General features: G+C 46.8%; 1 protein-coding gene across 2 annotated transcripts in view; it reads left to right on the top strand.

The window, feature by feature from the left end:
- crocc2 (ciliary rootlet coiled-coil, rootletin family member 2) overlaps nucleotides 1-18,170 on the top strand; it is a 490,923-nt gene that overhangs the window by 302,982 nt on the left and 169,771 nt on the right. For both annotated transcript variants that reach the window (XM_068041847.1, XM_068041848.1), the window contains 4 exons: nucleotides 4,803-4,972; nucleotides 5,493-5,672; nucleotides 8,463-8,597; nucleotides 8,836-8,979. In XM_068041847.1, coding sequence (XP_067897948.1) covers nucleotides 4,803-4,972; nucleotides 5,493-5,672; nucleotides 8,463-8,597; nucleotides 8,836-8,979 — 629 coding nt within the window. The remainder of the gene's footprint in view (nucleotides 1-4,802; nucleotides 4,973-5,492; nucleotides 5,673-8,462; nucleotides 8,598-8,835; nucleotides 8,980-18,170) is intronic.

The following is an 18,170-nucleotide window of genomic DNA, read 5'->3' as shown; positions in this document are numbered from 1 at the left end:
TAACGTTTCGGGTCAGTGACCCTTCAACGGAACAGTTCTGATGAAGGGTCACTGACCCGAAACGTTAACTCTTAAGTCTATGCCCCCTGGTTATTGACACCTCTGCTAAGGGAAAAACTTTCTTCCTATCTATCGTATCTATGCCCTTCATAATTTTGTATACCTCAATCAGGTCCCCCCTCAGCCTTCTCTGCTCTAAGGAAAACAACCCTAGCCTATCCAGTCTCTCTTCATAGCTGAAATGCTCCAGCCCAGGCAACATCCTAGTGAATCTCCTCTGCACCTTCTCCATTGCAATCACATCCTTCCTATAACGTGGCGGACAGAACTGTACATAGTACTCCATCATAACCTCCCTGCTCTTATATTCTATGCTTCGACTAATAAAGGCAAGTATCCCATATGCCTTCCTAATCACCTTATCTACCTGTGCTGCTGCCTTCAGTTATCTATGGACAAGTAAACCAAGGTCCCTCTGACCCTCTGTACTTCCTAGGGTCCTACCTCCCATTTTATATTCCCTCACCTTGTTAGTCCTCCCAAAATGCATCACCTCACACTTCTCAGGAATAAATTCCATTTGCCACTGCTCTGCCCATCTTACCAGCCCATCTATATCGTCCTGTAATCTAAGGCTTTCCTCGTCGCTATTTACGATACCACCAATTTTCGTGTCATCTGCGAACTTACTGATCTTACCTCCTATAGTCACGTCTAAATCATTAATGTACACTACAGACAGTAAGGGTCCCAGCACCGATCCCTGCGGTACACCATTGCTCACAGGCTTCCACTTGCAAAAACAGCCCTCGACCATCACCCTGTGCCTCCTGCCACTAAGCCAACTTTGGATTCAGTTTGCCAAGTTGCCCTGCATCCCATGGGCTCTTACTTTCTTAACCAATCTCCCATGCAGGACCTTATCAAAAGCCTTACTGAAGTCCATGTAGACTACATCAGCTGCCTTACCCTCATCGACACATCTAGTCACCTCCTCAAAAAATTCAATCAAGTTTGTTAGACATGATCTCCCCCTGACAAAGCCATACTGACTATCCTTGATTAATCTCTGCCTCTCCAAGTGGAGATTAATCCTGTCCCTCAGAATTTTTTCCAATAGTTTCCCTACCACTGATGTTAGACCCACCAGCCTGTAATTACCTGGTTATCCCCGCTACCCTTCTTGAATAATGGTACCACATTCGCTGTCCTCCAGTCCTCTGGTACCTCTCCTGTGGCCAGAGAGGATTTGAAAATTTGTGTCAGAGTCCCTGCTATCTCCTCCCTTGCCTCACATAACAGCCTGGGATACATCTCATCTGGGCCTGGGGATTTATCCATTTTTAAGCTTGCTAAACCCGCTACTACCTCCTCCCTTTCAATGCTAATTTGTTCAAGTATATCACAATCCCCCTCCCTGATCTCTACACCTACCTATCCTTCTCCATAGTGAACACAGATGAAAAGTAACCATTTAAAACCTCACCTACATCCTCCAGCTCCACACACATATTGCCACTTTGGTTCCTAATGAGGATTTGAGGAACTTGAGGTCATCCAAAACTCTGCTGCCCATGTCCGAACTTGCACCAAGTTCAGTTCACCCTTCACACCTGTGCTCATTGACATACATTGGCTCCAAGTTAAACAATGTCTTAAATTTAAAATTCTCATCCTATTTTTCAAATCCCTCCATAGCCTTACTGCTCCTTATGTCTGTAATCTCCTCCTACCCCACGACCCTCTGAGATCTCTGCACTCCTCTAATTCTGCCCTCTTGATTATCCCCAATTTAAACACCATGCCTTCAACTGTGAAGGCCCGAAGCTCTGGAATTCCCTTCCTAAATCTCTCTGCCCCTGTAACTTCCTTTCTTTCTGAAAACATAAAAATTCTAGCCACAAGTGCAGTGCAGCTGATTGCAGTAAGCTTGGTGTCACTGGACTTAGCACACGTAGTATCTTGGTGCATTAGGGTAGGTGTCACTGGAAGAAAAGAAAGCATTTGCATTTATCTAGTGGCTTTGATGACCTCGACAATAACAACTTGAACTTATTTGGTATCTCTAACATTGTAAAATGTCCGAAGGCACTTCACAGGAGTGTTATCGCACAAAATTGATATTGAGCCAAATAAGCAGATATTAGGGCAAATGACTAAAGTCTTTCTACATTAAAGGCACTATATAAGTACAAGTTGTTGTTGTCCAAGTGGTGAAAGCAATTGTATAAATACAAATTATTTATTTTCCTCCTCGTGACACCTACCCTACCATCCCCAGACACACTGCACCCTCAGCCAAGTGACACCTACCCTACCATCCCCAGACACACTGCACCCTCAGCCAAGTGACACCTACCCTAATGCACCCAGATACACTGCACCCTCAGGCGAGTGACAGCTACCCTAATGCATCCAGATACACAGCACCCTCAGCCGAGTGGCACCTACCCTAATGCACCCAGATACACTGCACCCTCAGGCGAGTGACACCTACTCTAATGCACCCAGATACACTGCACCCTCAGCCAAGTGATACCTACCCTAATGCACCCAGATACACTGCACCCTCAGGCGTGTGACACCTATTCTACTGCATCCAGAGACACTACACCCTCAAGCAAGTGACACCTAACCTAATGCACCGAGATGCACTGCACCCTCAGGCAAATGATACCTAACCTACTGCATCCAGATCAGATCAGATCTAAGCTCTGCAGTCCTGCCACATCCAGCCGTGAATGGTGGTGGACAATTAAACAACTAACTGGAGGAGGTGGATCCACAAATATCCCCATCCTCAATGATGGGGAGCCCAGCACATCAGTGTGAAAGATAAGGCTGAAGCATTTGCAACAATCTTCAGCCAGAAGTGCCATAGATGATGATCCAACTGGCCTCCTCCTGAAGTCCCCAGCATCACAGATGCCAGAATTCAGCCAATTCGATTCACTCCGCGTGATATCAAGAAACGACTGAAGGCACTGGATACTGCAAAGGCTATGGGCCCTGACAATATTCCGGCAATAGTACTGAAGACCTGTGCTCCAGAACTTGCCGCGCTGATAGCAAGGCTGTTCCAGTACAGCTACAACACTGGCATCTACTCAGCAACGTGAAAAAATTGCCAGGTATGTCCTGTGCACAAAAAGCAGGACAGGTCCAACCCGGCCAATTATCACCCATCAGCCTACTCTCAATCATCAGTAAAGTGATGGAAGGTGGCATCAACAGTGCCATCAAGCGGCACTTGCTTAGCAATAACCTGCTCAGTGATGCTCAGTTTGGATTCCGCCAGGGCCACTCAGCTCCTGACATCATTACACCCTTGGTTCAAACATGGACAAAAGAGCTGAACTCAAGAGGTGAGGTGAGAGTGACTGCCCTTGACATCAAGGCAGCATTTGACCGAGTATGGCATCAAGGAGCCCTAGCAAAACTGAGGTCAATGGGAATCGGGGGAAAACCGTCCACTGGCTGGAGTCATACCTAACACAAAGGAAGATGGTTGTGGTTGTTGGAGGTCATTCATCTGAGCTCCAGGACATCACTGCGGGAGTTCCTCAGGATAGCGTCCTCGGCCCAACCATCTTCAGCTGCTTCATCAATCATAAGGTCATCAATCATAACCTTCCTTCAATCATAAGGTCAGAAGTGGGGATGTTCGCTGATGATTGTACAATGTTCAGCACCATTCGTGACTCCTCAGATACTGAAACAGTCTGTGTAGCAACACTTGGACAATATCCAGGCTTGGGCTGATAAGTGGCAAGTAACATTCGTGCCACACAAGTGGCAGGCAATGACCATCTCCAACAAGAGAGAATCTAACCGTCTCCCCTTGATATTCAATGGCATTACCATCGCTGAATCCCCCACTATCAACATCCTCGGGGCTACCATTGACCAGAAACTGAACTGGAGTAGCCATATAAATACCGTGGCTACAAGAGCAGGTCAGAGGCTCGGAATCGTGAGGCGAGTAACTCACCTCCTGACTCCCCAAAGCCTGTCCACTATCTACAAGGCACAAGTCAGGAGTGTGATGGAATACTCTCCACTTGCCTGGATGGGTGCAGCTCCAACAACACTCAAGAAGCTTGATACCATCCAGGACAAAGCAGCCCTTGATTGGCACCTCATCTACAAACATTCACCCCTTCCACCACCGACGCACAGTGGCAGCAGTGTGTACCATCTACAAGATGCACTGCAGCAACGCACCATGGCTCCTTAGACAGCACCTTCCAAACCTCTACCAACTAGAAGGACAAGGGCAGCAAATGCATGGGAACACCCACCACCTGCAAGTTCCCCTCCAAGTCACACACCATCCTGAATTAGAACTATATCACCGTTCCTTCACTGTCGCTGGGTCAAAATCCTGGAACTCCCTTCCTAACAGCACTGTGGGTGTAGTTACCCCACATGGACTTCAGCGGTTTAAGAAGGTAGCTCGCCACCACCTTCTCAAGGGCAATTAGGGATGGGTAATAAATGCTGGCCGAACAGTGATGCCCACATCCCATGCATGAATAAAAAAACCTAACCTAATGCACCCAGATACACTGCACCCTCAGGCGAGTGACACCTAACTTGCTGCACCCAGATGCACTGCACCATCAGGCGATTGACACCTAACCTAATGCACCCAGATACACTGCACCTTCAGGTGAGTGATACCTATCCAACGGCACCCTCAGATACACTACACTTGTGTCAGAATGCAGTTTTGTTGTACTTGGGCACGTCTGAAGTTTGCTGTTTCGGTGAAATGACTGCCATCCTTTTGTATATTTCAGCGGAGCTTGACCTTGCACGTAAGGAGATGGAACTGCAGCTAATCAACATTGAACGAGACAAAGAGCTGCTGCAACAGAAACTGGATCAAGTGGAGCAAGAGGCTCAGATCTCAGTGAAAAATGAAAAACTGGTCCATGAGGAGGACATTGAACGCCTACGGAAAGAAAAGGTATGTAGCAATTGGGCCAGAATGACTTGATGGTGAATTATCAGCTGGAATGTCAGGCTCTTCATTCACGTTAAACAAAGCCTGTGCTATGTAACCCATCACAGATTCTATCACTTGTTTAATCTTCTTCCACAGCCCATGTACAATCAACCTTTTCATAAATCCTACAACACATTTAATTTCCTGAGTGAAGATTTTGTAGTCATGATTCCCCCCTCCCCAAAGGTAAATGAGTAAATCCACAGAATTGTGCGTTAGGGGCTTTATGGCAACTGAATATGATCAATACCTAATTAACATAAAATGTACCCTCACACCAATCAGTCTGAAATAGGGCCTGAAATTAATATTTCCAGCATACTAGAAAAAGATGAAATCTGCAAAAAAAAGTTGAATATTTATCTCCAGGTAAATTTATTGAATCAAAGGGCTGACTTTGGTTAAGTTTATAATGATGGTGATAATACACAGAGAAAATTGATAGCTTTTGACAGGCATAAGCTGCACTCTGTGTCCACAGGACAGCCTACGCCTTGAGCTGACTACAGAGAAGGATGAGGCAGTCCAACGCTTTCAGCAAGAACGTGAAGATCTAGTCACCAGTTTTGAGGAAGAGAAAGAGGAGCTAAATGAAGAAATCCTCAATTTACAAAAAGAGAGGGATGAGAGTCTGATCCAGGCAGAGAGCATGAAACAGCAGGTAAAGATTCTTTAAGAATCGTAAGGCAAACGACAAGATACTCCATGGGATTATACTATGGGGTTATATAACACATAGTACATGGGGATAGCCAATGGGATTGAAGTGAGAGGACTATATTACTCTACAAACAAGATGTTCTAAGGATTGAAGTGATGTTACACACATTACATAGAGGATAGCACACACATGATGGAGGGTTAAAGGAGAAAAGGCCACATTTTTCCACACAGTAAAAGAGGGGAATTAGGAAGGAGTCACTCTGGTTGCTGTTGCTCATTTAATCACAGTTGGCTGCAAATCGGCTTTGTAAGATTCCTGATAGCTTCCTGCTGCCACCTCACTGAATGGAAAGTAGTGGGTTGAACTGGGACCTTCCAAGAACTGGATGTACATAAGCGTTCCAGGGGAAGTGCCCTGCGATAGGTAAAACATGCTACTGACACTCGGCTTCTGAACTACACCTGCTTGATTGCTTGTAGTTGGGTACTTTATCTCTGTAACAAAGCAACTCCATATGTGTGCTGGTGGTTATTGTTTATTTGAGCCCCACTGCTGTACTTTAATTGACCCCCGACAAGATGATTTTGAACCAAGTCTGTAGTTTCCATTGTAAATTCCAGTTTCATTTAATCACCTGTCAGCTGATCATTCTTCCAGCTCTTGTGTAAATTGTTGATTTTTTGTGCTCTGGGCAGTGTCCCTTAAAGAACTATTCCCCAGTAAATTAAACACTTAATATGAACCGGAGAACCACTCAGAAATATACTTTGTAAAGGTGTTTCTTCACTTATTCTTTAGAAAGCAACTTGTTCCGTGAAATGGCACCACCTGGTGTGGCTCCAAACAGACCAGAATGTTCCACGTTCCATCTTCGGCCACTGCTGAGCTAGCTAATCTCAGCTGTAGAGGTTATGGGGATTTACTGGTTGTGTCAGTGTACTTTGATCAAGGACAGAGTACATTAATCAGAGTTCCTGCTGTCCATTACTTCAAGATGGAGAGGTTGAGCACTCAGGATAGGAATCTGTGCTCTTGTAGCACTTATGTGGTGGGTGTCTGATAGGTCTGTGGAAATACCACCAGGTACTTGTCAGCACTTAGATAGGGGGCTGAACTCTGAGTTCTAGCAGCACTGAGGGTGGAAAACTGGCATCTATCAGCAACAGAGGGGACTAGCAGCACTGAGAGAAACAGATTGGGGACTGGAAATGAAAGAATCTGGGTACCAGATGAAAGTCCAGGTCCAGGACAGAGTCCAGATGTAGAACAGAGAGGTGTAGCTGAGGCTGAAGACTAAGGGGGAGCAAAAGTGGGAAAGTCTGAAGCCTGAACTTACAACGTGCTTTGAAGTTCCACATATATGAGATGGCACTGAGGAGCACTGATGCTTGCACATGTCTAACAGCCCAAAAAGAGGAATTGAGAGACATTCATCTCATACATGTACACAGTTCCTGAGCAGTAGTTTCATGCAAGACCCAGATCAATGGTCAGAAGTTCCAGGTACAGAGCTGAAGCCAAGCCTAAATTCCAAAGAGAGAGGGCGGCACAGTGGCACAGTGGTTAGCACCGCAGCCTCACAGCTCCAGCGACCCGGGTTCAATTCCGGGTACTGCCTGTGTGGAGTTTGCAAGTTCTCCCTGTGTCTGCGTGGGTTTCCTCTGGGTGCTCCGGTTTCCTCCCACATGCCAAAGACTTGCAGGTTGATAGGTAAATTGGCCATTAGAAATTGTCCCTAGTATAGGTAGGTGGTAGGGAAAACATAGGGTCAGGTGGGGATGTGGTAGGAATATGGGATTAGTGTAGGATTAGTATAAAATGGGTGGTTGATGGTCGGCACAGACTCGGTGGGCCGAAGGGCCTGTTTCAGTGCTGTATCTCTAAACTAAACTAAACACACTTGGGGGAAAGTTGCTGGAGAAATTTGTAACATGGGACAGATAAGATTAGTGGCTTTGTTTTGAGAAAAATTTAATTTATTTTAGTATGCTATACATTTAGCACGTTATAAATCAAAATATTAGGTGTATATAGTTGAGTGCGTACGGAATCAACATGGCTGCTCAAAAAACTTGAATTTGACGAATGTTTGCTCCACTGGTGGCGATTTGGTGAAACGGAATCCTAGCGTCAGGCTAGAGACCTTGCCCCAAATCCCTGCAATGGGGTCATTTGTATTGCTGGGGTGCGCCATCAATGCCTGCAAGGACTCATCAACTGTGCCTGTCATGTTCACCCTTGTAAGGCAGAGTAACAGACAGCCTCCATCTGACATCCCCTAAGTTACTTTTGGAAGTCGTTGGCTCTGAAAGAACTCATTCTCTTCCAGAATGGATGAATGTACAGATGAAATGATTCGTACATCGTGTGTTATAGCTCTGGGAAAATGGAAAGTATGGTCAGTTCTTAGACTTGAGATGTCTATCCCAATTTGGTCTTAGCTGCCCACTGTAACACAATCTGCACTTTAAGTTAGAAGGACAAATAAATTAAAAGCAAGTCTAACATGACTGAGGGTAGAATTACCATCTGATAACATTGTTGCATTGATGAAGTTACGTTTGTTTGGCAGGAGCCACTGAGTTGCTGTCCATCCATCAGTGCTGCAGGTGATGCCATGTGGAAAATGCAACCTGTCTGGTCAGTTAAAAAAGTTCAGTCATCAGTTGTACCAGATGGTCCTTTTTCTTTCTGTTGAATTCTTCATTCTCTTTCTTTGTCAACCATCAGCCTGTCCTATCAATCCAGCTCCTTATTATCATCTGAGCAAATGTCTTTCTTTTCAAGGCCTTGTGTCTCAAAGAGTCAGAGAAAAATATCCTCTCTGAGAAACTCAGCCATGCCCAACGTGAACTTGGCAATGCGAACATGGAGATCGACCGGGTGAAACGAGAGTTACACAGTCGACAAGAGCAGGACAAGGTGACAATCAACTTCTCATAGCTTTCAGATGTATTGTTATATTTTTTAAAATGAGTTAGTATTGATGCCAAGGCAGGCTGTGTAATCACTCAAGGCTACATTGTACAGTGACCTGCAAATGGCATATTACACAAGTTGTACAATTTGCAGAAACCAATTTCTGATATGCGATGCAGATCCCATACTTAGAGATATTTTATAAAGAATAAGACAAGAACTAATCTTTTCCTTTTTCCAGAACACAATTAACAACATTAATGCTGACCTGAAGACCTTCCGAGGTCAGTTTGAGGAAGCAGTGGCCACCCATGAGAGAGAGATCAAAGGTCTCAACGAGCAGCTTAAAGACTTGACACGTCAGAGAGAAGTGACCCTCAGGGAGGTGGGTTCAAAGGTTTCACTTCCTCAGAGTTGTGTATAATTGAATGGGTTCCTGGTGATTTTGTTTTTCTCTCTCCTACTGCACCACAGTGACACACGAAATGCCACATAGTCTGTGGTGAAACACTTTTCACGGAAAGTTCATTCAGAACTCCATAGTTTAATTCAAGAGGAGAGAGGTAGACTTAAATATTCATTACAAGCAAAGAGTTGAATTGAAGGTACTACATGACCCTCCAGTTCTGATGAAAGGTCATCGACCTTGGGTGGAATTCTACCATGGTGATTGGCTTGGAGGCAGGATGTGGGGGGGGGGGGGGCGGGGTGGGGAGGGGTGCGGTGGGCAGTAAAATTGTGGAAGAATGCATCGGAGCGGATCACTGATGTCTTCCTGCTTCCTGCCAAATTTCCCAGGGGCAGATGGGCAGCGGGATTGGGACCATGCAGGCCAGTGGCAGGCATCCAATTGAGCCTCTTAAACAGCCAGTTAGCTGTTCCACAACTTTTTGTATTTTCCATGAGGTGCACAGATCCCATGGAGCATCAGCTGCTCGCCTGCTCAAAGGAGGTGAAAGCTGAGCAGCAGGTGAATGTGGGCTGTAACTAGCAAACATTGAGTTCTGCTGCATTTACAAGCAGACAGGCTCAGGTCAGAGAATTGAAGGCTGGGAACTTTAGAGGGATTGCTGAGTGGAAGGCCAGTGCGAAAGCCTGTTAGTGGGCGCTGGTCTTCCAGGAGTGAGTACAGGCAACAGGCAACGCAAGGGGGATGAGAGTCATTGCGCCGTGCAGGCTCCAACGGGAGATCGGTGCTCTGCAATCCGAGTTTGATTTCTACAGTCAGGAAGAGGGTGAGAGAGAGAGATTGCATCAGCCACATGGGAAGGGGCAGAGGAGCACCAGCGGCATGACGCTGTGATGGGATGTGGACGTGGAGGGCACATAGGGCAGTAAGCCAGTTGGATGTTCAAAGAAGGTGGTACCAGTGCAAAGGATGTACAAACAGAGGCTTAGCTTCATGGAGATGTCAAAGCACCAATGTCCCTGAAGACTGTGTCTGTCCAGGCAGGTGGCAGTGGACCCGTGCAAATGCTGGAGGAGGAGTTGAGGTCAATGTGATGTGCTGGACACCCATTGCATGTGGCAGTGAAGGTGACAGTGGCGCTCAACTTTTTCACTACAAGGTCCTTACAGGGACCGTCTGGAAACATTCGTAGGATCTCTCAGTCAGCAGTGTATCACTGCATTAAGCAGGTGATGGATGTCTTCTTCAAGAGGACAGGGGAATACATTAGGTTTCACACCGATCAGGCCAGTCAGGCGATTGGATTCAGCCCAATGGTAGGATTTCCTCAGGTCCAAGGGGTTACAGACTGCACACATGTGACCATCAAGTCTCCCTCAGAGCAGGCAGAGTATTCATGAACAGGATGGAGTTCCACTCTCTAAATGTTTAAATTGCCTGCAACCACCGCCAAGGGATCCTCTGTGCAAGGTTCCCAGGAAGCTGCCATGACTCGTACATCCTGAAACAATCCCATGTGCCTCAACTGTTCACTCCACCAGAACGCCTTTGTGGATGGATCCTGGGTGTAAAGAGTTATCCATTAAAGACATGGCTGCTCACATCGGTGTGTAACCCCAACGCTGAGGCAATGGAAGTATATAACCTTGCCATGGCGATCACGAGCAGGCAATTGGCCATCTGAAAATGCAGTTCAGATGCCTAGACCATTCTGGGGAGCCCTCCAATACAACCCCTTAAGGGTCTCCTATATATTGGTGGTGTGCTGCACTCTGCACAATCTGGTGCAGCAGAGAGGAATTGAACTGGCGATGGACAACAATTGTGAGTGCACCGCCTCCTCTGAGGAGGAGGGTGGGAAGGAAGCGCATCTAGACCTGGCAAACAATAGCCATGCGCATATTGGGACAATGGCCACAGACGTGGCATGCATGCAAGGGAAACGCATGACTCCCTCAACTGCACACGATTCAACTGAGAATCGCTGTCATCCCACTGGGCATGAGACAGGCGTCTCCCTGTGGATACAATGGTGGCCTGTGATGAAACTCCATCACTATGTCAGGGGCCCCGTGATGAACCCATCACAATTTCTGCATTCACCATAGCCCTGTATTCACTGGTCACAATTCCATGGGCACCATCTCAAAGCCTTAACATCTGGTAATGGGCTACTGGGGTAGTAAGAAACATAGGAGCTGTTTAAGCATTGATTTCAACAAATGTTCAGGTACACAAGCAAACATGCAATGGAATATGGGAAATACCAATCACCCATTGAGACCCCATGTGTAACTAGGTGCTTTTATAAAACAGCTTCTGTATGCTCCTACACTGTGCTTTCCCAGTGGCTGGAGCTGATGTGGAGGCAGGCTACTGGTCTTGCTGCTCCAGTGCATGAGATGCCTGTGGCAGACGACCTCTGGTTTATGCAGCCCTAGTGGGGCCCGCCACATGCTGTACCAGTTTAAGAGCATAAGAACATAAAAAATAGAATCAGAAACAGGCCATTTGGCCCCTCCAGCCTGCTCCACTGTTCATCTTCATTAAGATCATAACTGATCTGATCATGGCCTCAACTCCACTCTCCTACCTGTCCCCATAACCTTGACTTCCTTGTAGATCAAAAATCTGTCTAACAGCCTTGAAAATATTCAATGATCTAGCTCCACTGCTCTCTGGGGCAGAGAATTCCAAAGATTAATGACCCTCTGAGAGAAGAAATTTCTCCTCATTTCCGTCTTAAATGGGAGACCCCTAATTCTGCAACTGCCCCCATGAGGGGAAGCATCTTCTCAGCATCTACCCTGTCAAACCCCCTCAGAACTTATATGTCTCAATAAGATCACCTCTCATTCTTCTAAACACCAATCAGTATTGGCTCAACCTGCTCAACCTTTCCTCGTAAGACAACCCCTTCATCTCAGGAATCAACCTAGTGAACTTCCCTGAACTGCCTCTAATGCAAGTCTCTCCCTCCTTACATAAGGATACCAAAACTGTACTCAGTATTCTAGGGGTAGTCTCACCAACGCCCTGCACTGTTGTAGCAACCTGTATCCGTGCAGAGGCCACCTCTGTCATCAGGGCTGGCTGCAGCATTCATGTCGCCATCAAAGGGGCTGAGGGGCTGCCGTCAACACCAGGAGCGCCTTGAGCAGAGTCCCCATAGCCTTCATCCATCTGCTCTTTAACCTTTTCACGGCCCACCTGTATTCCCTTGCTTACCAGGAATGTGATGACATCTGCCAACTGGTCCATGCGTCTCTGAGCCATATTGCTAACCACCCCTGTACACTTCTCAAGGATAAAACTGGTGCACACCTCCTGCACCCACTCGGTGGTCTGCCCCTTTTAGCTGTCCATAAGAGTTGACATTCTCTCAATGGAGGAGGCCATGGTCTCATATCCCAGAGACATGACACCACTCATGACATTGATGGACTCGTCCATCCTCCTTGCATGGGAGCAAACAACGTTTAATGCGGCTGCTCCATTATCAGCCGCTTTGCTGATGACCCCCAAGGCATCAATGGGCCGATCTTCAATGCTGTGATGGAAACTGGATGCAGTTGTCACTGCCTCCGTTACCTGCTCCAGCAAGTCTGTGCCGTGCTCACCAGCTGGTGCCACTCCTTCTAAATGCATGTCAATGCCCACCAACATGAGAGTAGCTGCACTGGTAGAGGGTGTGCTGGATCGATGTGACAGTGCATCCTGACATGGCAGATCCTTCTCTGCATTCTCAGGTGGCTCCTTGCCTGCAGAGGTACCTCAGCCACTACTGGCCCAGCAGGAGAGTGGTGTTAACAACATCCGTGTCCACCCACTTCCTCCTGCATGTTCATGAACAGGAGCTTCATGTGGTTATCAAGGGCCACAGAGGTGCCACTGCAAACACTGGTGAGATGATTTGGCACCTACAACCATTGCTTTTCTCTCTCTGGGCTCCACACTCGCTTCGCCCTCTGCAGCAGTCTGGCCTGCTGCCACCCATCCAATTCCCATCGTTACCTCCTCCATCTATGTTATTACTGTAATGAAAGGCACACCTCCTCATGTGCATCGCCGCTCTCCAGCATTATGAGCTCACTTCTTCTGCAACGACAGAAATAGAATGTCACACAAATCTCATGGCCCAGCTATGCTTGTCAGACTGTAGCACTTTAAATGGCCATCATTACTCCACTGAGAGGCCTTCTGCAAATGGTCATTCATGCTTGGCACTGCAGTAAGCACCTCTGACTGACCGTGGTCCTCTGATGTGAGGCCACTCTGCAGCTCACTGCACACAGTGATCCTTGGTGAGTCCCTGTGCATGGGTCAGTCGCATCACTTCACATCTCATGGCCGCTAAATAAGACATGCATGGCTGCCATCTTGCCATCATGCATGCTACTCACCTTGCCAGACCTCACAAGGTTATTGAAGCGCTTCTGACACTGCACCCATGTTCGCGCAACTACCCCGCTGCTGCTCACTTCCTCGGCCACCTCCAGCCAGGCTTTCCTCATGAGGCTTGCTGGCCTCCTTCTCCAGTCCACTAGGAACAGAACCTTTTCCATTCCCTTGCTGCTTCTAGAAGCATCTCTAGAAAGGCATCACTGGAGAATCCTTCCTCTCACTGCAGCCATTCCTCCACAAGTTCCCTTCTGGTGCACCCCTTCCTCAGCCTTCAGCGTGCAGCCTGGATGAAGGCTGCATACTGACCTTTAAAAATGTCACCTTTAACCTCCCTGCCTGCACTAGTTCACATCTGCCACCCATAAACTGGCTGGATCCCCTGCCAGCCAGATGCTAATTCACCACATAGCAAAAGATCGCCGCGGAGGTCCTGCCACTCCCCTGTGCAGCCAGGCGACCTGCAAATAACCCAAGCATCAGGACTTTGCGTCATTTGGTAAAATCCAGCCTGATAGCTCTGTTTCTCTCTCCACAGATGCTGACAGATCTGCTGAGTATTTCCAGCACTTTCTGTTTTTATTTCAGACTTCCAGCATCTGCAGTATTTTGCTCTTGTATTAGTTTTGAAGCTAAAGGAGGTCTACGCCATAAAAAATGTATTTTAGCAGTAAGCGTAAGTTGAGGAAGTACTCGACTAATGAAAAGATGTTAAATCGAGTCAAGGAGCAGAGGGATTTTGATGTGTGCTTACATAGATCACTAAAGGTGATAGTCTTCTTCTTCTTTGGCCTCCTTATCTCGAGAGACAATGGATATGCGCCTGGAGGTGGTCAGTGGTTTGTGAAGCAGCGCCTGGAGTGATAGTACAAGGTGATAGTACAAGGAGATAAAGGCCATAGAGAAGGTAACGAGAATCCTTAGTGAGCACTTCATTGCAGGAAGGATATAAAAATAACAGAAAAGGTGCAGTTGAGATCTATTAGGATAATATCATGAATGAAGGGTTACAAATACAAGGAGAGATTTTCAAGGTTATGCTTTTCTCAATAAAGTTGAGCAGTTTAAGGCGTAACCTGATAAGAGGGATGATTTTAACCTTACCCAGTCGGCAGAAACTGGGCATCTCAACAGTTAAAATCTCAGGATTCTTACTCACCCTGAAGCCACCAAGATCTCACTGTCTGTGATTTTAACCTGCTCTACTGAGCAGGCAGCAACGTCACCTGCACAAAGCCAGCAGGGTCCTTATTGACATATGCATGTCAGGTTTCAACTGCGAGGCCAAGCCAGGACAAAAGACAGAAACATATTGCCAGTTATTATTCAGGCTGAGGTCTTTGTGATTATGAAGGGTCAGACCAAAGAAGTTGCATCATTCCAAGCAGAAGGGCCACCCGCGCATCAATACGAGCAGAATTTCTCACCCACAGCTGTTACAAAAATTTCTAAATTCACTTGCAACAGCCCTTCAAAACACCCCCACAGGGGATGCTGAGACCAAGTGGGCCCACATCAGAGACGCCATCTATGAGTCAGATTTGAGCACCTATGGCAAAAGTGCGAAGAGAAATGCAGACTGGTTTCAATCTCATAATGAAGAGCTGGAACCTGTCATAGCCGCTAAGCGCATTGCACTGTTGAACGACAAGAAAGCCCCCAGCGATTTAACATCTGCAGCACTTAAAGCAGCCAGAAGCATTGCACAAAGAACAGCCAGGCGCTGCGCAAACGACTACTGGCAACACCTATGCAGTCATATTCAGCTGGCCTCAGACACCGGAAACATCAGAGGAATGTATGATGGCATTAAGAGAGCTCTTGGGCCAACCATCAAGAAGATCGCCCCCCTCAAATCTAAATCAGGGGACATAATCACTGACCAACGCAAACAAATGGACCGCTGGGTTGAGCACGACCTAGAACTGTACTCCAGGGAGAATGTTGTCACTGAGACTGCCCTCAATGCAGCCCAGCCTCTACCAGTCATGGATGAGCTGGACATACAGCCAACCAAATCGGAACTCAGTGATGCCATTGATTCTCTAGCCAGCGGAAAAGCCCCTGGGAAGGACAGCATTACCCCTGAAATAATCAAGAGTGCCAAGCCTGCTATACTCTCGGCACTACATGAACTGCTATGCCTGTGCTGGGACGAGGGAGCAGTACCCCAGGACATGCGCGATGCCAATATCATCACCCTCTATAAAAACAAAGGTGACCGCGGTGACTGCATCAACTACCGTGGAATCTCCCTGCTCAGCATAGTGGGGAAAGTCTTTGCTCGAGTCGCTCTAAACAGGCTCCAGAAGCTGGCCGAGCGCATCTACCCTGAGGCACAGTGTGGCTTTCGTGCAGAGAGATCGACTGTTGACATGCTGTTCTCCCTTCGTCAGATACAGGAGAAATGCCGTGAACAACAGATGCCCCTCTACATTGCTTTCATTGATCTCACCAAAGCCTTTGACCTCGTCAGCAGACGTGGTCTCTTCAGACTACTAGAAATGATCGGATGCCCACCAAAGCTACTAAGTATCATCACCTCATTCCATGACAATATGAAAGGCACAATTCAACATGGTGGCTCCTCATCAGAGCCCTTTCCTATCCTGAGTGGCGTGAAACAGGGCTGTGTTCTCGCACCCACACTTTTTGGGATTTTCTTCTCCCTGCTGCTTTCACATGCGTTCAAGTCCTCTGAAGAACTTTCCTCCACACAAGATCAGGGGGCAGGTTGTTCAACCTTGCCCGTCTAAGAGTGAAGTCCAAAGTACGGAAAGTCCTCATCAGGGAACTCCTCTTTGCTGACGATGCTGCTTTAACATCTCACACTGAAGAGTGCCTGCAGAGTCTCATCGACAGGTTTGCGGCTGCCTGCAATGAATTTGGCCTAACCATCAGCCTCAAGAAAACGAACATCATGGGGCAGGACGTCAGAAATGCTCCATCCATCAATATTGGCGACCACGCTCTGGAAGTGGTTCAAGAGTTCACCTACCTAGGCTCAACTATCACCAGTAACCTGTCTCTAGATGCAGAAATCAACAAGCGCATGGGAAAGGCTTCCACTGCTATGTCCAGACTGGCCAAGAGAGTGTGGGAAAATGGCGCACTGACACGGAACACAAAAGTCCGAGTGTATCAGGCCTGTGTCCTCAGTACCTTGCTCTATGGCAGCGAGGCCTGGACAACGTATGTCAGCCAAGAGTGTCGTCTCAATTCATTCCATCTTTGCTGCCTCCGGAGAATACTTGGCATCAGGTGGCAGGACCGTATCTCCAACACAGAAGTCCTCCAGGTGGCCAACATCCCCAGCTTATACACACTACTGAGTCAGCGGCGCTTGAGATGGCTTGGCCATGTGAGCCGCATGGAAGATGGCAGGATCCCTAAAGAGACATTGTACAGCGAGCTCGCCACTGGTATCAGATCCACCGGCCGTCCATGTCTCCGCTTTAAAGACGTCTGCAAACGCGACATGAAATCCTGTGACATTGATCACAAGTCATGGGAGTCAGTTGCCAGCGTTCGCCAGAGCTGGCGGGCAGCCATAAAGGCGGGGCTAAAGTGTGGCGAGTCGAAGAGACTTAGTAGTTGGCAGGAAAAAAGACAGAGGCGCAAGGGGAGAGCCAACTATGTAACAGCCCCAACAAACAAATTTCTCTGCAGCACCTGTGGAAGAGCCTGTCACTCTAGAATTGGCCTTTACAGCCACTCCAGGCGCTGCTTCACAAAGCACTGACCACCTCCAGGCGCTTATCCATTGTCTCTCGAGATAAGGAGGTCAAAGAAGATAAGAAAGAAAGGAAGAAAGAAAGACTTGACTTTTTATAGCACCTTTCATGATCTTCGGATGTCCCAAGGTGCTTTACAGCCAATGAAGTACTTTAGGAGTGTTCTCACTGTTCTAGTGTAGGAAATGTAATGATAAATAAGATAAATAGCAAAAGGTTGCTTCCACTAGTCAGTGAGGCAGAAACAAGACGGCACAAATTTAAAATAGTCACAATGAATTAACGAAATTAGAAGCAATTTCTTTCCACAGACGGTAGTCAGAATGTGAAACTCTTTATCACAAATGGTCGTTGAAGCAGAGCTCATAAATTATTTTCAAAAGAAATTGGGGGAAGTGGGATTGAAGAGACATCTGAGAAATTACAGATTGAGTTGAACAAGATATGTGAGTGGGCTGAACAATGTCAGATGAAATCTAATGCAGACAAATGTAAAGTGCTACATATAGGAAGGAAAATATAACAATATACCTTCTCCATGACAATGTCAAAACAATTAATCATGAAACTGAATGAGACCGAGGACTCTTAGTAGATTTGATGTTAAAAATGCTTAACTAATACAGAGCAACAATCTGTAAAGTCAATAGGATGTTGAACTACATACTCAAAGCAGTAGTCTATACAAGTCAGAGGAGTTAGTGATTAAACTCTGCAGATCACCCTTGAATCATGCATCCAGTTCTGGTCACAAAGCAATAACTGACATCAAATTGGCTGAAGGTAGCATAGAGAAAAGCCATGAGGCAGATCCTTTGTGTCAGAGGCCCAAGTTATGAGAAAAGACTGGAGAAACTTCGTTTTTCAGCCTAGAATAGGGGCATCTGGGAGGCAATCTCGTGTTAACATTGTTAAGGATATGGAAAATTTAACTTTGGGAGATCCTTAAAAAAGGTTTTCTTTTTTTGGTTATTAGATGTTTGATAAATGTAGAATTGAGCCTTGCTAGCTGTGCAGGTGATGGGACCTCTA

Source organism: Heterodontus francisci, chromosome 11, assembly GCF_036365525.1.
Source record: "Heterodontus francisci isolate sHetFra1 chromosome 11, sHetFra1.hap1, whole genome shotgun sequence".
NCBI classification, from domain to species: Eukaryota; Metazoa; Chordata; class Chondrichthyes; order Heterodontiformes; family Heterodontidae; genus Heterodontus; species Heterodontus francisci.
The sequence above is the reverse complement of the archived record's forward strand: the minus strand, read 5'-3'. Positions and strand labels throughout refer to the sequence as shown.